The 20,060-nt window shown below is 32.8% G+C and overlaps 1 protein-coding gene across 1 annotated transcript in view; it reads left to right on the forward strand.

Moving 5' to 3' along the window:
• The first annotated feature begins 213 nt into the window (after positions 1-213).
• LOC135145808 (uncharacterized) overlaps positions 214-20,060 on the forward strand; it is a 475,573-nt gene continuing 455,726 nt past the window's right edge. The window contains exons 1-3 of the mRNA XM_064077949.1: positions 214-268; positions 315-371; positions 584-669. Of these exons, the coding sequence (XP_063934019.1) occupies positions 214-268; positions 315-371; positions 584-669 (198 nt within the window). The remainder of the gene's footprint in view (positions 269-314; positions 372-583; positions 670-20,060) is intronic.

Consider the following 20,060-nt stretch of genomic DNA (forward strand, 5'->3'; position numbering starts at 1 on the left):
TTACTGCCGGGAATCGTATCCGCAACTATCCAGCTATACAATTGTAACAATTTCCCCTCGGCCGTGTTCAATTTAATAAATTAATCCGCACAGAGTGCAACTTCCAGGAAGGAATTTCAACTTGCATGTCAGAAGCCAAAAAAGTGAACCACTTAGAGCCGCTCCGAGACGCGTTTAAATTGTCCTTTGCTTGACGGATATCGTTCTGGATATATGGAGGGTATCGATTCCGGTCGGAGGATTCCGTCGGCAAAGCGGTGGCGCAAGCGTACGTTGTCCTGTTCAAAGGACTTCGAGTCCTGATAACACACCAGTGTTCCTGCTGCTCACAAGAGGCTCGAACCGCCTCCTGCTGGCCAGTTCGCTCTCTCGTATGACGTAAACATACGACTCCTGCCAACTGTTCATGTTGCTACAGCCTCACCTTTCGACATTCGGAGTTCTGAAAATGTAACAAACGGAAAAACTTTTGTTGGTTTCTGACATACCTGTTCAACCCAAACACGTGCTAACTTTAATCCCTAACAAACTTTTGCGAAGCACTCAGCCACTGGCCACTCTCGACCCACTCTATGTTAATTAGGACCTCTGTGGAGTTTACGTGGAGTGCATCAAACTTTTTCTAAACTGTTGAATGTTTTTAAAGTTCTCTACCGAGGAGCCGTCTATGTAAGTACAACATCCCACACAAGAACACAAGGATGTGACACTCGATGTTCCACAGTGCTAACACGCTTTTTGTCGCGGCTCAATCGACCGAAAATTAATTTCCATTAATCCCAAAACGCAGATCCACCCACCCAATCATTTGTATCAACAAACACGAATAAAAACCAGATTAAGAGGGCTGTATTCTATGACAACGAATAACTCTATAAATTAATAACGCTATCGACGGAATGGAATCCAATTATTGGTAATTGCGGGAAAGACGCCTATTTTCTGAGCTGACGGACGTCTATTGTGACTTACTGTGAAAAGAAACGAAGCGGTTTCGTCACGGATAGATGAAATGCGCTTGATTTTCACTTTTATGGAGCGGCTTTTTTCACGAAAGCTGAGGCTAAATAATCAAAATCCAATCAGTGCAGTCTAATTTAATGAAGGCGTATGCATGTACGTTGATTTGATTGCATGATAAGGTATACGACACACACGCATATTAGGTAAAAGTTACTGTATTTTCATTTTCACATTTTCCTGAAAGCAAATTTAAGTGAATTAGTTACAATTTTCAACGACTGTTTGTATACACCATAAACTATTAATCTGTTGTATAGGAATGAAAGTTATTTCATTCTACCAGAAAATAAGATCTTGTCAGTTGTACTTTTCGTTTAAAATGATACAATACGGTAAAGTTTTCACGTACAATTGCGCCAGTCATTTCACACAATTTTCCCCACGTGGTGTTAAATTGAATCCGACAGCACATACCACTTTATATATAAAATTTCCCATGGCGTTATTAGCTGTCAAATATTTAAGCTCACCCTAACCATCCAATTAAGTTTTTTCCGTTTAGTTTTATATTATTTTTCTCTTCTTAATTAAAATCCCCTAGATATTGATTTCTGGCAGATTCACTTAAATGATGGAGAACACGTAAAATCGATGTGTTTGGTACTTGCGAAATGTATTTTTTTTTATTTTAGACAAAATGTTGACCACGGAATATGAGGATGTTTCTGCGAAAATGAACCGGTTAAATACATAGTTGATTTTATGACTCTATGTAAATATTGTGGAACCCAGACTATTTTTAACGGTGCCTGTTCAAATTGCTCATTACACGCGTTGCTGCGAAATTTAGGGATTATTTTTGAACCTGAATTCCTACCAAATTCATTAATTGTGTCGCCAAGGGAAAGCACTGCGTCGTATTCAAAGGAAATTGGAAGCCCAGACTCTGATTTTTTTATAATCAATGGCATTGAATGCCATTTCACAGTTCACTTAGTTGCATGCCAGAGTTAAGATGTATTTATATACAATGTAGTATGCAGTGTATAGAGCGCTGGAAATTATTTTCATATAAAATTTAGAGAACACGAGGTACAGACATTTCAGACTCATGAACTGTAATTATTTTTTTTATCGTCATTTACAACTTTGTAATACTTTGAAGCGCTTCGTAACAGAGTTTTTTCGATTATATCTTCATATTATCTACATTTTAATTTTTATTACATTTCTCTTGCAAAATCCTATACTGTGAATATTTCCCAAATTAAAAAAAAAGTACTCGTATAGATAAAACATTTAAAATGATTTCTAACATATTACGCAGTATAACTATTGTAATCGGTTCCACCCGGCGAATGGCTACTGTCATGTTTTCTAGACGTCTTATGACCCCTAGAGTCGGAAAACATATGTTCCCGTTTCTCTCTGTCTGTCGTTTGTGGCGATTTTTATAAACAGATAATCTCAGGAACTAAAAGACCGTTTGTTGCCAACTTTTAGGTGTATGTTAGGAATATAGTATAGACCTTATCTCAAAATGTTGCCTCGTGAACGTCTTCCTGTACACTTGGATGCATTTATCTTATACTTCACAAAGGTAAAATAGTAATTTTCAAAATTTATTAAATAAATCTTAATTCCTAAGTACGTCCTTAACTGTGGCCCTGCTTCTGCTTTATGTGCTATATTTATTTCATAGATTCTAGAGACCCAGAAATGATATGATTTATGAACATTGTACATATCAAAGCCTGTATGTTTACGTACGTTGAGTTATGAAAAAAAACGTCGTTTTTACTTCCCGGTCGTAAGCGTAATAGAATCAATTCGACGAATGACTATTTCCATGTTTTCTCGACGTTTCATGACCCCTAGAAGACGGTGTCACGTTTCCGTCTATCTGTCATCTGTCTGTCTGGGTCAACCTTTATTAAACCTCCGAAACTAGGGTTCCAATTGTTGTCAAATTTTATAGGTGTGTTAAAATACCGTGGGGATGGTAGTACACTAACCAAAATTTATCTACTCATCCCCACCAACAAGGTGATGACGTCACCTCAAAATTTTAACATGGTAAATGTTATTTAGATTTTATGAAAAAACATACCCCCACATGTGAAGGTTATGAATTCAAATAGACATCCAAATTTTTAAAACAGAAAAACTCAAAATTTTGTAACATTTTAAATTTAACTTTGAAACTGCAAAATCGAATGCTTTGAAATCCTGAAAACGTTTTAAGGTTGTCGCAAACATGGTACATTTTTAATCAATTTATCCGTTTATTCCCGCCAAAAAATGTATGACGCAATTTCAAAATTTTACTGAATAAATCCTATATTAGTATATACTTGTTGTTTATCAATGCATTCATATTTATTTTTTAGAATTGTTACATACTAAAAAAAATAAATGAATTTTTTTGGAATACGGTACTGTTATTATTAGTATTACATTACACCTATCGAAACCGATATGTGTGTCTTCAGTAAAATGTTGGTTGATGCTGTCACCACAAAATTTTGTAATGGAAAAATTAATTAGAAACATTCATTCGGATAATAAACTTCTTGATCTTTACTTTAACATTATCTTTATTTTAATTTACAGGGTTGTCTTAAAAAAAATTAACTTGGCAAAATCAAATTTTACACTTTTTCGAAAAAGCTGGATACAGTTTTCATTCTCCGAACATAACCTAGTAATATTACAATATGGCTCATCCGGCGAGAAAGACCTACCTCATGTTTTATCGACCTCTAAACGATGAAAAAGAAGGTCTTCCGCTTCCGTCTATTTGTCGTCTGTTGTTTAGCGATTTGATCAGATAGATAATTTCGGAAACCACTGGATTAATTGTTTTGAAATTTTAGATATACTTTAGAAATATCGTACAGATCCTAAAATGCTATTCAAAGTTTGTCTGTTTATCACCACAAAAAATTCATTGACGTTATATAAAAATTTTGTTAACGAAGTTTTCTGCAAAATATGTGAAATATCAAGTTTTTTGTAAACCGGCTGTTTACTAATCTTCGTCATATAGTTTTTTGGAGAAAAAATAAGAATTGTACAAAAAATTTTACAATTTATCGAACAAGTCACATACTTTAAGCTTATGGTGAACATGGCAGGTCACAACTACAAGGAAAATCATACAAAATTCCTTTGGTCTTTTGGACATTCAGTTACAAAGACAAAATATCGATTTAGATAGATAGATCGAAAAATTGGTCGAAAGCCGTTTCGACAGAACTTCCCTCGCACTTAAAGTACAGTGAAATATATCCAGCATTTTTGAGTTGAGCTTTTACTTTACAGAATTTTGTGATGAAGTCATTAACATTTTTGCAAGGACACGTATATCAATTTGGATTGGTGCAGTGTCATAATAAAAATAACAGTATTGTATTCCCAAAATTTTCTAGGAAATTGGAGTGAGCCGCTCCTGATTTAATCAATAAAATAAATTGACACATTCATTTTTTTTGAGCCACCTGTATAAGCAAATCTAAAAAATATGAATGCAATGATAAATCACAAGTAAAAACTCATCGTATTTTGCACATTTCGAGTAGACTTAGAAATTTAACTCGTTACTTTGGAAATTTTGCAATTTAACACCTTTAAATTTCACAAGTTTTTACAAGATTCATAGGGGAAAAATCAGTTTTATCTTAACAAATACTAGGCCCGCCCACTCGCCCCTTATTTTCCCAGAGGATGTCATTTGTCAAAATCAGTCTTATCTTACTAAAGTACTAGCCCCGCCCACCCGCCCCCTATTTTCTCAGAGGATCTACGATTTGCTAAAATTATTCTTATCTTACCAAGTACTAGCCCCGCCCACCCGCCCTCTATTTTCTCAGAGGATATGTCATTTGCTAAAATAAGACTTATGTTAGCGAATACTAGCCCCGCCCACTCTTATTTTGGCAAGTGATATATTCTCTGAGAAAATAGGGGCGGGTGGACGGGGCTAGCATTTGCTCAGATAAGACTGATTTAGCCCCTGTTAAACTTGTAAAAGCTTAACTTAACTAAATTTAAAAGGTGTTAATTTGCATATTTCTATAGTAACGAGTTAAATTCCTAAATCGTATTGGATATTTATTTTTTAACAACCCAGTCATTAATTTTTCTGAGACACCCTGTATAAGCAAGTTCAAAAAATATTAATTATATTTATTAAAAATAAATCACAAGTATAGACTCATCAATCATCATATTTTGCACATTTAAGATAGGGTATATTCAGCAATATTTTGAGGTGACGTCATCAATTTTTTAGGGGGGGTATGCAAATACATTTTGATAAAAAATTTACCAACTTTAAGACATCTCCAAGATTTCCAATGACTCGGTTTTGCAATTCCTGATTAAATCAATAAAATAAATTCACGCATTCATTAATTTTTTTTTAAATACCCTGTTCAAGCAAATTTAAAAGATATGAATGCAGTGATAAATCACACACTGATCATATTTTGCACAATTTAGGTAGGATTTACCGGGGAAAATTTTGAGATGACGTCATCAATTTTTTGGAGGGGATAAGCAAATATATTTTGATTAAGCATTTACCATGCCTATGATAACTGTAAAACATCTCCACGATTTCAAAAGATTGAGTTTGGCAGATTCAAAATTAAATTGCAAATGTTGTTTTATAATGATTAGACAAATTTTGGTTAGCGTTTTACCATATATATGATATTCCTAATATAAATACAAAATTTGACAATAATCGGCCAAGTACTTACGAAGATTATCTGTATTAGAAAAATCAGGATGGCAGACAGACGGACAAACGGACAGACAGACTCGATTACAATACTTTCTTCGCTTACGGTCGGGAAGTAAAAAGGTAAAAATAGCCACAGTGGCTATTATAAGATTCTTCCTGAACAATTTTTAAGTCTTTTGTAACATTATAAAATGAATTTAACAATGGATAAAAACGAAATTTTCAAAATTATTTTATTAATGAAAGTGCCAATGATTTCGTGTACATACTCAGCACTAAATAGTGAAAGAAATATGATCAAATATCTAAAAAAAAAATAAGGGCTCCAGGATTTGTAATATTGTTTCTTCTTTGAGTTAGTGCATTAATGTTGAATCACCCTGTAATATGGTTCATCCGGCGAATAGCTAACTTCATACTTTCCTGACGTTTTGTATTCCCTAGAATATGAAAAAATAAATTCCCCGTCTGCCTGTCTTACCGGAGTGATTGTGAAATTTTATCTACATTTTAGGAATATTGTTTAACCACAATCTGTGTGATTATCACCACCAACTTGATGACGACTTGTCAAAATTAAATAATAATAAAATGTACTTAAAATTTACGAAATAACGTACTTCTGTACTGGTGCTTCATGAATCCGCCCTTATTTTTAACCATAGATGTCGTGATTTTTGGAAAAACAAATCAATATGGTATAACATTTTACAATTTAACTGTGAAACTGCAAAACCGAATGTGGTTAATAAGAATCTTTCGACGATATTATAGACGACTAGTCGAGATTAGGTATGTAGAGCTGGGCGGTGGAAATTTGTTTATCCCCAGTACCACTACCCGTCCGACCAAACTCCAATTGTGTATTATTTTTGATAATTTCCACAAATTTGGTTTTTGTTTCAACGAGACCGACACTTGAAAATTATGAAAATTATTATCATTATTATTATTGTTTCATGGATATGGATTTTCAAATCGTCAACTAACATTCAGTCAACATTAACTTCCTCATAATTTTCTTCGCTATACCTAACATCGGCTACCGGGGTAGAGTTCAATACGGAGAGCTTAAATTTCGACCGTCTAGCCCTACATACGAGAAAAGACTAGTCCAACGAGAACTACGTCTTGAAATGAAGCAGCTAATAAACTGATTCTCAAAAAATAGAAGAAGAATACAAGAATTAGTTTTCCAAACTTAAGTAGATTTACACCACCTTCACCTTTGGTCCCCGAACCTTTCACGAACAAAATTTTGGCAACTAAGTAATTATATATAACTCTTTCTGTATTCATGTCTAATAATAGAAATAACTCTGTAATCAATATCAGCAACGGAATAATAAGTAACTAAATAAAATATAGATCATTGGTGTGCGGAAACAATGAGTAATAAATAGGTACTAAAATTAGCTGTATCATATATGTTAATAGCAATAACCCCATTTGTGAACTCTAAATTAAAACAAATATCGCTTTAACACAATTTTAGAAATCCCCTGGTTTATTGTTCTAAACGCGAATAATAAATTCATTAACTACTCATTAGCTTTCAGTATCTACGAAGCTAGCGAAAATAGCGCAAGCTTGAGGCATTCACATGTTCGTGAAGTCTGAAAGACACCTGCTGCCAAATTTCGCAAACAAGTTAATGCGTGTATTAAATCTGCCATCTAATGGGAATTTAAGAGCGACTGTATACTAGTAAAACGCACTCTCCGAAGCAAATCAACACTTCCCCTAAAAAATTCTCCGGCGAGAATTGAGTTTTTAATTTTTGAAATTGAAATGAACTGCGACTCTCTCATTCAATTTGATCCCTGCTTATAAGGAACTCTACATCCGCCGCGAATAATACGTTTTTCACCCCGATTTTTCCCCTTTCGAGTCTCAAAGAAAAATATATCCGCAAAAATTGATGCTTAGATGGATAAACATCAATATTTTCAATTTAAATCCAACGCGAATGAGCATTATTCCGATAAGTTTGACGGAAATAAATATGTGTGTTGCGATTCGGCAACGCAAACCGGCTGTGGGGTCACACACATGTTTTAATAATGATTTGTCAACAAACATATTTTCGCTTATTTTAAGTATATGCAGATTTTTTAAAAGGAGTTATGAATTGATTTACAATTTATTAAATGTGGTGGAGCCCTAAAAACATAGTTAAAATATTCTAGCAGGAGATTCGCGCGAAGCGATAGTGTTTTTAAATTAATGATTGATGTAATAGTGGTTGGAAGTAGTATTTAAAACGAAATGTCAAACGTAAAGTTCACTAGAAATAATACACTTTATAAATTCCTTTAAAATATGCATTAAAGAAAACTTTGATTGACATTTAGTATTGAACTTACTTGATATTATTTATTAAAAAGTAAAATTCGATCAATTGTAAATATTTAATATCTTTCGACGTGCTTTGAACTTTTTAAATAAATAACGAAGCTTGCAAAATAATTACGGATAATGTTATATTTAGAATCTCATTATTAGGCAAAATATCGTATTTAATAACTCACAAATTGTTGATATTGTACTCCTACAGAGGGCTTACTGATATTACGAAACAGGGACAACGCCCCTGTTTAAAAGTAATTATGGATTGGAGTGACCTAAATAGAATTATCGTTTTGCAAATTATTGAACAAAAGAACGTAAGTAAAGAAAGCTTTTCAGATGGAGTGTTGTGATTGGGGTCGCCGCAGGATACATTATATTGGTAGGATTAATGATTGCAATGTAGTCCCGAACTCTGCTCGCTCTAAATAGTTCGCTGCTTTCCTTGCATCTGATAAAATCTTTTTGTCTAAATTAAATAAAAAAGCCAAGGAAGCTCAATAGAACCAAATCTATCACAACAGAGGGTGTCCTTCAGATATTATTTTGTTTTTCTGATACTGAGTGAACCGTATTGGTTTCGTGCCCGAAAAAAATAACTAAATCGTCAAAATAACTCCTGCGGAAGTACTAATAATAAAAGAAACGTACGACAAGGTATAACCATTCGAAATCTTTAAACTACGGGCTATGGCACTAAGATTAAAAAAATGGTCTAAAATTTAGAGACAGAACTTACCTTGCCTCTGAAATACAGTGGCACAAATACACCTTCTTAGGAAATTAATGAAACTTAACATGTATCCTAAAATAAAAACATGTACGAACTCTTAAAAAGTAGAAAGAAACATGCTAAGCAGTGGCGCCGAGGAAGGCGCAGTTTACACATGTACCAATAATACGTTACACGTCTTAAAGTAGATAACCAAGGAGAAAAAATGTATTACCAGTACATGCTTAACTTCGATTGTTTATGTTTAAACATCCAAAGAATGCGACTATTAAGCACGTACCAAGCTGGTTAACTGGAATAAGCGGAAAAAGTCAATGACTTTGTATCACAAAAACAGAGGAGGCGATTAAAATTATTATTAATTGAGCTACAATAAAGCCAAACGTTCTGAATATTATTTTAGGTAAGTTGCTGTTGTTATTATGATAATAATTATTTTATTTCTATTAAATATAGGTAGGCGTAGCAACATGTATTCTCAGATTTCCAAGAAAAAGCGATGAATCGTTCTTGATTTCATCAATAACAAAAATACTGACCCATGAGTCAATCAAACTAGCGACTTTCGCGTTAGTGATTCGGCATTTTTATTTTTAGTCAGTGCTCTTATTCTGGTATAAATTGTGATAATGCAATTTTGATTTTTTCGGGGAAATTATGGATGCCTATGGTAACAAATTAAAGTAAATTAATGACCCACTAGTATAAATTAAAACGACATTTACTACAAAATTTATTACTAATAAATCAAATTGTTGGTGGAGATGACTAGCATTTGACAAAAATCAGTCCAGTATTCTTCCAGTAATAATCTGCCTAATAAAAACTGACACAGATGGCGGACAGACCACAGACAGATAGATAGACAGAAGGCAGACAAACAGACAAACAGACATACAGACAGCCAGACAGATGGACGCAAACTGTAGAGGTAATGACACTCCAGAAAACATGAAAGTAGCCATTCGTTATAAGCTTGCGCTCAAGTAGTAAAAATAACAAATGTTTCGGGAAAAAAAATGATTGTATTCTAGAATTGTAGGTAGCATAATTATGTTTTCTAAACGTTTTATAACTCGTAGGGTATGAAAAATTAGATTTTATCAAATAGAAACTACTGGACCGATTGTTAAATTTTATATTGTATTTGTGTTTTATCGAATTTGAGTTGTCACGAGGTATTACAGCGAAACCTCCCTTAACTCTCTAAACAACGGACAATTTTTAAGAAACCGAAAGTGTGTTTAGCAAATGTAATGAAGTGAAACCTCCCAACAACGGACCCTCTCAACAGCGCACGCTGGGAGCAAAATTTGGTACCATTTTAATCAATTTCATAGAAATTCAACACAGCTGTCCGTTGTAGAGAGGTTTTGCTCTATGTTTATTAATCTATTCTCTGTACAAGGATTGTGTTTGGTAAATATACGTACTACTATTATATACAAGATCAGTCACTAAGAGTCCGCTCCTAGATATCTGATTAATTGTTAGAAATAGAAAAAAAATGGCCCTTTGAGGACCATATACTGTTTTTTTTCAACTATACAGAGTGTTCTGTTTTTAAAGAGTAACACACAACTTAGTTTTTTCAAATAGAATGTCCCATATATTTTTATACATTCTAATTGACTTCTTGTTATGTCTTCTAACCATAGTTTATTTTTGAAATTCCGATGCGATTTGGTCAAGTTATTCCAATTTTTTAAATTTTTTGGCAATGAAAGGGTTCACTAAAAAAATTGAATAAAGCAATTGTTTTGTGCTCTTCCTTTTTTGTTAATTCTTTTCTACAGTTAAAGCTGATGGTTATTGAGATTTTTTACTTTTTAAAGGAAAAAGAACAACACAATGAGTAAGATGCAGTAATAAAATAGGCGTACAAAATACTATATGAAAAAGCTGAAATATCGACATTTGAAAATTGTGAAATTTAATTTATTTATAAACACTCTGTAAACTAAAGTTGTATTTAAATGATATCATAACAAAACGCTTAACTCTTTCTAAAAATATTTTGTAATATTTTACAACACAGATTTTAAAACTAACGTTATTGCGATTTTTTGTAAACCTTTGCAGTGTTAAAAAAAATAATAAATGAACTATGGTTAGAAAGCTTAAGAAAAGGCTGGCTGATAGGAGTAGGTATGTGAAAATTGTATAGAGCATTGTATTTAAAAAATCTAACTTGTCTGCTATGCTTCATAAACAGAACATTCTGTATAGTCGAAAATAATGTTGTTGTACGCTACTCTAAGAGCCGTGCAAATTTAGTCCCTGACTTTTTTTTTTCTAATAATAATTAATGAGATGTCGGGGACCGGGCACTTAGTGACTCATCCTGTATATGTATGTATGTATATATGAGGAATATAGTGTAGAAGATAAAACACTAAACAAAATTTGTGTAATTATCCCCATTAAAACCACCAAATTTAGCTTGGTAAACACCATTTAAATTTACTTCATCTATACTTGTAGTTTATGAATCGGCTTTAGTCTTTATATTAAGTAAACATTCAAATTTTCTCACAAAAAATCTAAATAATAACAATAACATTTTACACCAGTGGAAGAGTAGCTTGAGCAAAGTTATCTAAATTTTTACTTCCCGAGCGTAAGCAAAGGAAGTATTGTAATCGAGTCCGTCGGCCGACTCTCTACTTTTACGTTTTCTCGATCTCTCATGACCCCTAGAAGACGAAGAAATAGGTCTCCCATTTCCGTCTGTCTGTCCGTCCGTCTGTCCGTCCGTCTGTCCGTCCGTCTGTCCGTCCGTCTGTCCGTTCGTCTGTCCGTCCGTCTGTCCGTCCGTCTGTCCGTCCGTCTGTCCGTCCGTCTGTCCGTCTGTTGTCCCGGATTTTATTAGACAGATAATCTCCGAAAGTACTCGACCGATTGTTGTGAAATTTTGTACTTATATTAAGAATATCATGTAGATGGTAAAACGCTAACCAAAATTTGTCTAATCATCCCCACCACTAATGCAATGACGTCACTTCAAAATTGTACATAGTAAATGGGTTTTCAATTGTATAAAATAACATAGTCCTACACATGTAGTTTACAACTCTGAATCGACTTTTCACCCGAAACGTCCAGATTTTTGGAAAAAAAATCAAAATTATAAAACAACATTTTGAAATTTAATTTTTAATCTGCTAACCAGAATGCTTTGAAATGTTGCAGATGTTTTAAGGCTATAAAGAGCATCATAAATCTTTAGTCAAAAAATATTTGCTTATCCCCTCCAAAAATTTGATGACGTCAGCTCAAAAGTTTGTGGAATAAATCATATCTAAAATGTACAAAATATGATGAGTCTGTACTTGTGATCTATCACTCCATTCATATTTTTTGGATTTGCATATACAGGGTGACTCAAAAAAATTAATGAATGCGTAAATATATTTTATTGATTTAATCAGGAACTACAAAACCGAATGCTCTGACATCTTGCAGATGTTTTAAGGTTATAAAGAGCATAATAAATGTTTAGTTAAAATATATTTGCTTATCCCCTCCAAAAACTTGATGACGTCAACTCAAAAGTTTGCCGAATAAATCGTATCTAAAATGTACAAAATATGATGAGTCTGTACTTGTGATCTATCACTCCATTCATATTTTTTGGATCTGAATGTACAGGGTGACTCAAAAAAATTAATGAATGCGTAAATTTATTTTATTGATTTACTCAGGAACTACAAAACCGAATTCTTTGAAATCCACTGCGGAAAAAAAACATAATAGGCATACAGTCGTCACGTTTTCGACAGCGAGGGAAGTACTGTCTAAACTCTTTGGACCAATTTTTGTAACTTATAGGGATTATCATAAAATAAACAAAATTTTGCTAAATCAAATTTTATAATAATTTTTCGAAGAACCTAGATTTGTTGGACGTACTTCAGGGGCGAGGGAAGTTTCATCTACATAATCTTGCACAAATATATAACTTGTTATCACAATTTAGAAAGCAGTAGTGACACAAAAACTATTTATCAAAATTTTGCCCTTGAAGAACTAAATTTATTTTGGAAATATATCTGAATTCTAAAGCTACAGTGCCACCAAATTTATAAGGTGTACAACTGAAACACATGCTTGTTTTGTTATTAGTTCTCCGTATTCTCAAAAATATGCTGTACAGGATTCAATGTTTTAGTTCTACATAATTTCAGAAACACGATTTACTTTTTGATCTTTATTAGAATGGACATAGTTTTATATTTATAAGTATTTCATATCCACACTAACCTTAAAATGTAACTTTTTAAATGTCCTGATGATGTAACATTGGTCAGAGAAACATAAGGTAGTTTGTCAAGTTTGTGGTAATATGTAGTAAAATTCAGTACTCAGTATCTTGATTCTAAATTAAGTAAGCTTGGACTATAAACTTACAGACTTTGGAAGTCTTTGGCATAATATTTTCATGAATTGGAATACAAACTGTGACAGATGTGTTAATTAATTGTAAAGTTCAGAAAAAAATTCTAGTCACTGAAACAAATTAAGAATATTAAGTTGTGTATACCAGAACCATCACTATATTGACTGTTATTGAAAATTACTGTGTGCAGACTTGTAGTGATAAAGAGTCAAATACTTTTAACAAAGGTCTGAAATTTTATTTACACTCATCGGGGAAGCTTATTGAAGAGGTCCTTACTGGAATAGAAGCACCTATCTTGAATTGAGTTGTTATTGTGGACAAAAAATATTGCGAAAAATTTACTCCGGGTTTTATAATAATCCTTTGCAATTAACTTCTGAAAGTCGATTATTACCATAAATGGTAAGTGAGGCAAACCGTGTTTTCAAGTAATGTGGCAACGTTATTAACTTAGATTTAAATTACATTTTAGAGCCAATGGGACCAAAATTTTATTATCTACAGGGAATTTATGAACTTAAGTTCAATGCCTCCAATGCTTTTACTTTACGTGATCGCTAAATGAACTGAATAACTTAGGTGTTAGTCAACTTACTTTTTCCATTATTTTGGTTTGATTTCGTTACTTCAGTATTTTCGATTTAAATAACTTTACTTAGCTCAAAGAATTGTTTAAACGTGAATGATCAAGGACGGTACTGTCTTGAGTGATGTATGTAAGAAACAGTATAATTTTCAGTTCAAAGGGCGCTTTTTCCAAAAGCATGCAGGAATAATAATGAATAAATTACTTTCTCTTTTTAGAGACGATCTTTTCAGAAAGATACTTTTCCCAGTTTGTTAGAAGTAATTATAATTTTCAATCAACAGAACAAGCAAGCAACGCTGAGAAACTCCCTGACATCTTTCACATTTTGGAACAACGGATTTTTTATTGGGAACTTTAATCCCTTAAAGCTGTCTCCTGCATGCACGTGCTAACTTACATTATAGTGCAGATTATAAATCTGAGCCCAAAAAACATATCCTTCAACACGTGTAATCTTTATACATGCTACCTAAGCTAAATGCTCAACGTAAATTAAGCAGCTGAATATCTTGCAGATATCATCAGCAGGCTCAGAATTTAATTTGCATCATACTGTATTAAATCGATAGAAATTAGTTTAAACCTGACCCCATAGGACTAGGCCAGGGCTTACATCTCGCAACGGTGGTCACAGTCAAATTAACCGGTTGTAACATTAATTTAACATTTTCAAGCTTTGATCACATGAAATTTATTTACGCAGTGAAAATAACGATTTTACAACATCCGCTTGTACAAAGAGACGTAAAAGTAAAATTTTTCTTGTTTCCACAAAACCGCGAATAACAGCGAGGTTTCACTGCTTCTTTGTACTTACATTTACACACTCGCGTTCACTCTCTGAAGTCTGTTTTAATTTTTTTCTTGAAGCTTCTCCTCCATAAGAAGCTTCTTATCAACTAAAATTTAACTGCTTCCAAGACGTAATCATAAAAGCCGAAATTACTTAAAGTCGTCGAAAGCGCGAATTCGTCGTTACAAAAATCAAATTCTTTCTCAACAATAGCTGTGCTGCGGTGGCGAAGATACCGATTCAGCTCCCCTTTAATTAAATTCGCCATTCAGTTTTGATGTTTGCGAGGTGCAAAAATTCTGGCTGAGATAATTAAATACTGGGTCAACATTACAAAAGGTGCGTTTGTATAGATGTGGGGTTATCAATCAATAGCATTGTGAGTCACCCGCTTCATTTTTAAATATTTCTAACAATTGAGTTAAACGCCATTTTTTACCCTTGGAAACACAAAATACATTTTTTAAAATGGGGAAAACGTCGGATGGAGTGTAATTCTGTAACAATGAAAAGTTTCGACGAATCAGGTTAGCGTTATTTTTGATTCCGCAATTACACCGGTTCGCTTAATTGAAAAATGTCGGTCTACGGAAAATCGATTTAAATTGTTTCAGAAAACATTTTTCATCACGCGTATTTTCTTGCTTTTCCAAGCGGCCAAATGGCTTTGTTATGAACCGCTAAATCTATGAAAAAATGTTTGAAAATATGTTCTACTAGCTTTGGGCAGGCATTTTTTACTATGGCAAATGGAAATATTACAATAAGGTTGTATATTTAGTTGTTTATTAGTTATTTTTAGCTGTCTATTAAAGTACTGAAAATATGTCGAACGAGTAATGTTCAATATACGTATTAATGTTTATTATTTGCTTAACACCTTCGAAACATTGCTGATGTTATATGTATTTATATAAAAAAAATACTTAGTAAAAACATCTTTTTCATTGCTTATAATCTCATATTCTCTGTTTTTCAAGAATTGCAGCACAGGTATCTCAGATACACTACTTAACTAGTTGATGATTTTTTACTTGTCAAGCGTAAGCTAGGGAAGTATTGTAATCGAGTCCGTCGACCGACTCTCTACTTTTACGTTCTCTCGACCTTTCATGAGCCCTACAGTACGAAGAAATAGGTCTCCTGTTTCCGTCTGTCTGTCCCTCTGTCCGTCTGTCCGTCTGTCCGTCTGTCTGTCCGTCTGTACGCCTGTCCGCCGTCCCAGTTTTTTTAGTTGTATTGAAAACGATATTTTTTTAAGTGTAATCGAGTTCGTCGACCGACTCTCTACTTTTACATTTTCTCGACCTTTCATGACCCCTAGAGTACGAAGAAATAGGTCTCCCGTTTCCTTCTGTCTATCTGTCTCTCTATCTGTCTGTCTGTCGTCTGTCCGGATTTTTTAAGTTTAGAACCAGAGCACTAGCAACATTATGAAAAATATTACATAAGTACATACTTGGAAAGTTTTATATTTTATTGCCCTGTTAAATTAAAGATTCAATTAGTAACTGTATAAACACACACTAAATGACCATTTATTTATTTATAGTTATTATTTTTTGTTACATAAACATCGAAAATTAATTATAAAATTAAATTTCTCTCTTCAACCAATGAGAAATACGAAAATAAATATTTTTAATATGTGACAAATATGTTTCTACATTATTTTTAAATAGAAAAATGTGTGCGTTCATTAAACAACAATAGATACAAAAATAAATTACATTTACCAGTACTCACAGCATTTATATTGCATGAGAACTAAAGCAAAAGGTGTGCACAAATATAAGTAAATTTCTGTGTTTTTCTAGTTGAAATATTTAAGAATATTCATATAATGCGTAGATATTTCAGTCAAATTAGTACACTTAACTAATTTTGAAAATTTTCTTTTTTCCGAAGTTTTCGATAGATAAGAAAATCCAAAAAAGAAAAATTATATTTTTTAAATTTTTAGTAGGTAGATTTGATCATATTAAAAGTAATTAACAAATTTTTGAGCTAGCTATTTCAAACAGTTTAATAAAAAAAAATGCAAACAAAGTTGTCAGTTGTTGCAAATTATAGTAATACGAATCCGTTTTTAAAAAATTCTTAATATACAGGGTGACTCACTACGGGTAACAGATAACACATTCCATTCATTATTAGAGATAGAAAAAAAGTTACAGACGAAAGTTGTACGGTTTTTTTTAGTAGCATACATAAAAATTATTTTCAACTGTTGTTTTGGAGCCTTAGCACAAAACTTTTTTTAAATAGAACACCCTACACAGTTTTACATATTCTCATTGCCCTCTTTCTAGGTTTCATAACTATAACTTATTATTCATTTTCCGGTGCGACGTGGCCACGTTATTCTAGTTTTCTTGAATTTTTTTAGTAATGGAAGGGTTCTCATAAAAATGGCAATAGGCTTTTTTTTTAATCTGTGTCGGAATGTTTTGTGGAGAGATAAATAAATTTGTTGTGGTACCAATTAAATCAAATATTAATAAACAGAGTGTTTATAAAAAATCTAAAATTTTACAATTTTCAAATGTCGATATTTGAGATTTTTTTTTAATAGGACACTTTGTATTTTATTACTGTTTCTTACTCTACTTTTTGTTCTCATTCTTTCAATATGTCAATGTGTCTCTTAATCGCAGTAACTCAACTTTAACTATCGAAAATATTTAACAAAACACAAAAAAATAGAAGACATTTTAATATACAGAATGTTTATAAAAAGTCTAAAACTTTAGAGTTTCCAAATATGGGTATTTGGGTTTTTTAAAATAGAACACCCTGCATTTTATTACTGTATCTTGCTGTTTTTCTCATTCTTCAAATATGCCAAGGTGTCTCTAAAAAAAAATAAAAAATCGCACTAACTGTCAACTTTAAACATCGAAAATACTCAACAAAACAGAAAAAGCGAAAAATAGAAGAAAATGCAGTAAGATAGAACAGGGTATTCTATTTGAAAAAACTGAAATATCGATATTTGAATATTGTAATAATTAAAACTTTGTTATATGTGTTATTATTTTTCTATACAAAACTTCAATCTTATTTATACCACAATAAAACGCGTACATTTATTTACTACTCCATAAAATATTGTAACGCAGATTTTTAAAAATAACTAATTAATAAATAATTGGTAAAAAGAAAGTTGCAATAACGTGGCAACGCCGCAAGAAAAGGTTAATTAAAATGTGTATAAATATACAGGGTATAGGGTGTTTCATTTAAAAAAAGTTGTGTGTTACGCTTTAAAAACAGAACATTTTGTATACTTAAAATTGATTTTGGAGTATAGTCCTTACAGAGCCGTTCCTTTGGCGTTTAATTTTGATTTATACATATTCATAATAATTAATGAGTCATAGATGAACGCGCATTGAGTGACTCAATTTGCAAACTTTTATATGTGATAACCGCTCACCTTTAATGAATGTGTAGCTAATACCAGTAACAGTGTAAGAATGTAAATGACACTCTATATATATTTTTTGGCACCCTATAAATGTCTTTGTTTTGTTCTACGATATCAAAATTTTTTAAATGGCATCGTATATAGTTTTTTTAGAGATTCTTGGTAAGATTGTTTTTCTGAATTCATTAATGCATCATACTTTAATCATCCATATTCCGCCACTGCCTTTGATTCGAATGTATTATGTTACGTGTGATAACTGAGTACTTTTGAGGTTTAGATCATGTTTGCTAACGTTTCACAATTTATATAGTATGAAAATGCCGATTTCTTACTTCCCTCAATCCCTCCACTTGTTGTCTACTTTCCTCATTGCTACTTTTAGTGAAGATGCAGCGTTTTTAGCGGAAAGTATGAAGCGGCAACCAAAAATTACAAGCTGTGTACGCCATGGTATACCATACATCCCATAATAAATGGGTTGTATGTAGCATTATAAACAGATTTGAACTGATGAGACGGACACTTCCTGGAAGGTCATCACGGATTTTTTAAACAAGTTTTGTAATAAATAACATTTTAAAATCTAAACTGAAATTCGTGTCAGACAAGGAATAAATTTGACGAAATAATATTTTTAGGAGATCCTCGTCATTTTTGCGGAGCATTCCGGGTGTCATACAGCACAAAACAATTTATCTAACCTGCCAAGACTTTCGGAAAACGGAAAACGTAATCGTTTGTGATTCTTTTCCACTTTGGTGGATGAGAATATTCATAATAATAAAAAGCAACGTCTCACTTCAGTCTCATTTTAACACCACAACCGACCTGACAAACTTTCCCGTAAATTGAATATAGCCTAGTTAATTTACCTTAATTACCCAGAGTAAAACTCGGCGGAGGAGAAAGACACGAAACGTAAAACTCAGGAGCTAAACCTACAAGTAAGTTGAATTTCGTTCTTCCTAAAGTACACAAACGACGTGGCGTAATCACGACTGCACGATCATATACACCCTGATTACAGGCGAAACGCGACTGACCAAATTAAGTTTTTGCAACTTAATGCGCTTTAACACTAAGTGAAGCACTTCACTTCGGCATTTATTGGCGATCAGCTCGATATTACCAGCGTTAAACCAGATCGTTACAGCTTATCAATAAAAATGCATTGTAGTTATCGTCTAGACGACTTAACTGAAACGGTTTTCACCTGAACCCCATAGAATTTTCAGCTAAAGCTCGATATAACGGAGTAATTTTCCGAGCGAGTGCAGCAAAGCCGCCGCATTTTTAGAAGAATCCACCATGTTTAAAGGGTGACTACAGTGTGTTGGTTTTAATATTGCAAGATTATGGAGTTCTTGGGAACAGTCGTACTTTATATGAGGAATAATAGTAAAACAAAATGTATTACGTGTTTGTGTATGCTTCAGGATGGTAATCGTAGCGAATTTCCATTTCGTTTTCTGCAGAGGACGAGCCTTATAAGTGCTTTTATGATAAACGATTCTTTCTAGAGATTGTTTATTAAGTTGCTTGTTTTGCTATACAACGTTTCCCGAGTTATTCCGCCGACGCAGGAAAAACACACAGGTTTCGTAATTTTTTATTCTGAACTGTGTTTTATGCGGCTGTTTAATGACACGTTTTATAAACGTATACCGAATTTTATTCTTTATCGCCCAGGCTTCCTATAAACTCTATTTAATGATCTTCATTCAAATTTTACGTCCACGGGTAAATGACAATTTGTGCAATAATTTTTAATAAATATTATTAAAATAACACAAAAGTAATGTGATAGGAAAAGTTTACTATTTTGTTGAAGATTTCTGAAAAATATGGTCAACAAAGTAATTCTTCTTAATATCTGTACATTCTATTGCATTCAAAAAATAACTTTGTAAAGCTGGAACAGAACTCAATTACATAACTCTTAATTTTGTGATTATACAACTCGTGCAATTATGTTTTCCAATTTTGTCGTTACACAACTCGTGCAAGTTTTTTATAACTTTTTAAGACATTGTTTCCCCCTTAAAAGC

Source organism: Zophobas morio, unplaced genomic scaffold, assembly GCF_036711695.1.
Source record: "Zophobas morio isolate AGI-343-1 ecotype UQ-CSIRO unplaced genomic scaffold, CSIRO_AGI_Zmor_V1 ptg000005l, whole genome shotgun sequence".
In the NCBI taxonomy this organism is placed as follows: domain Eukaryota; kingdom Metazoa; phylum Arthropoda; class Insecta; order Coleoptera; family Tenebrionidae; genus Zophobas; species Zophobas morio.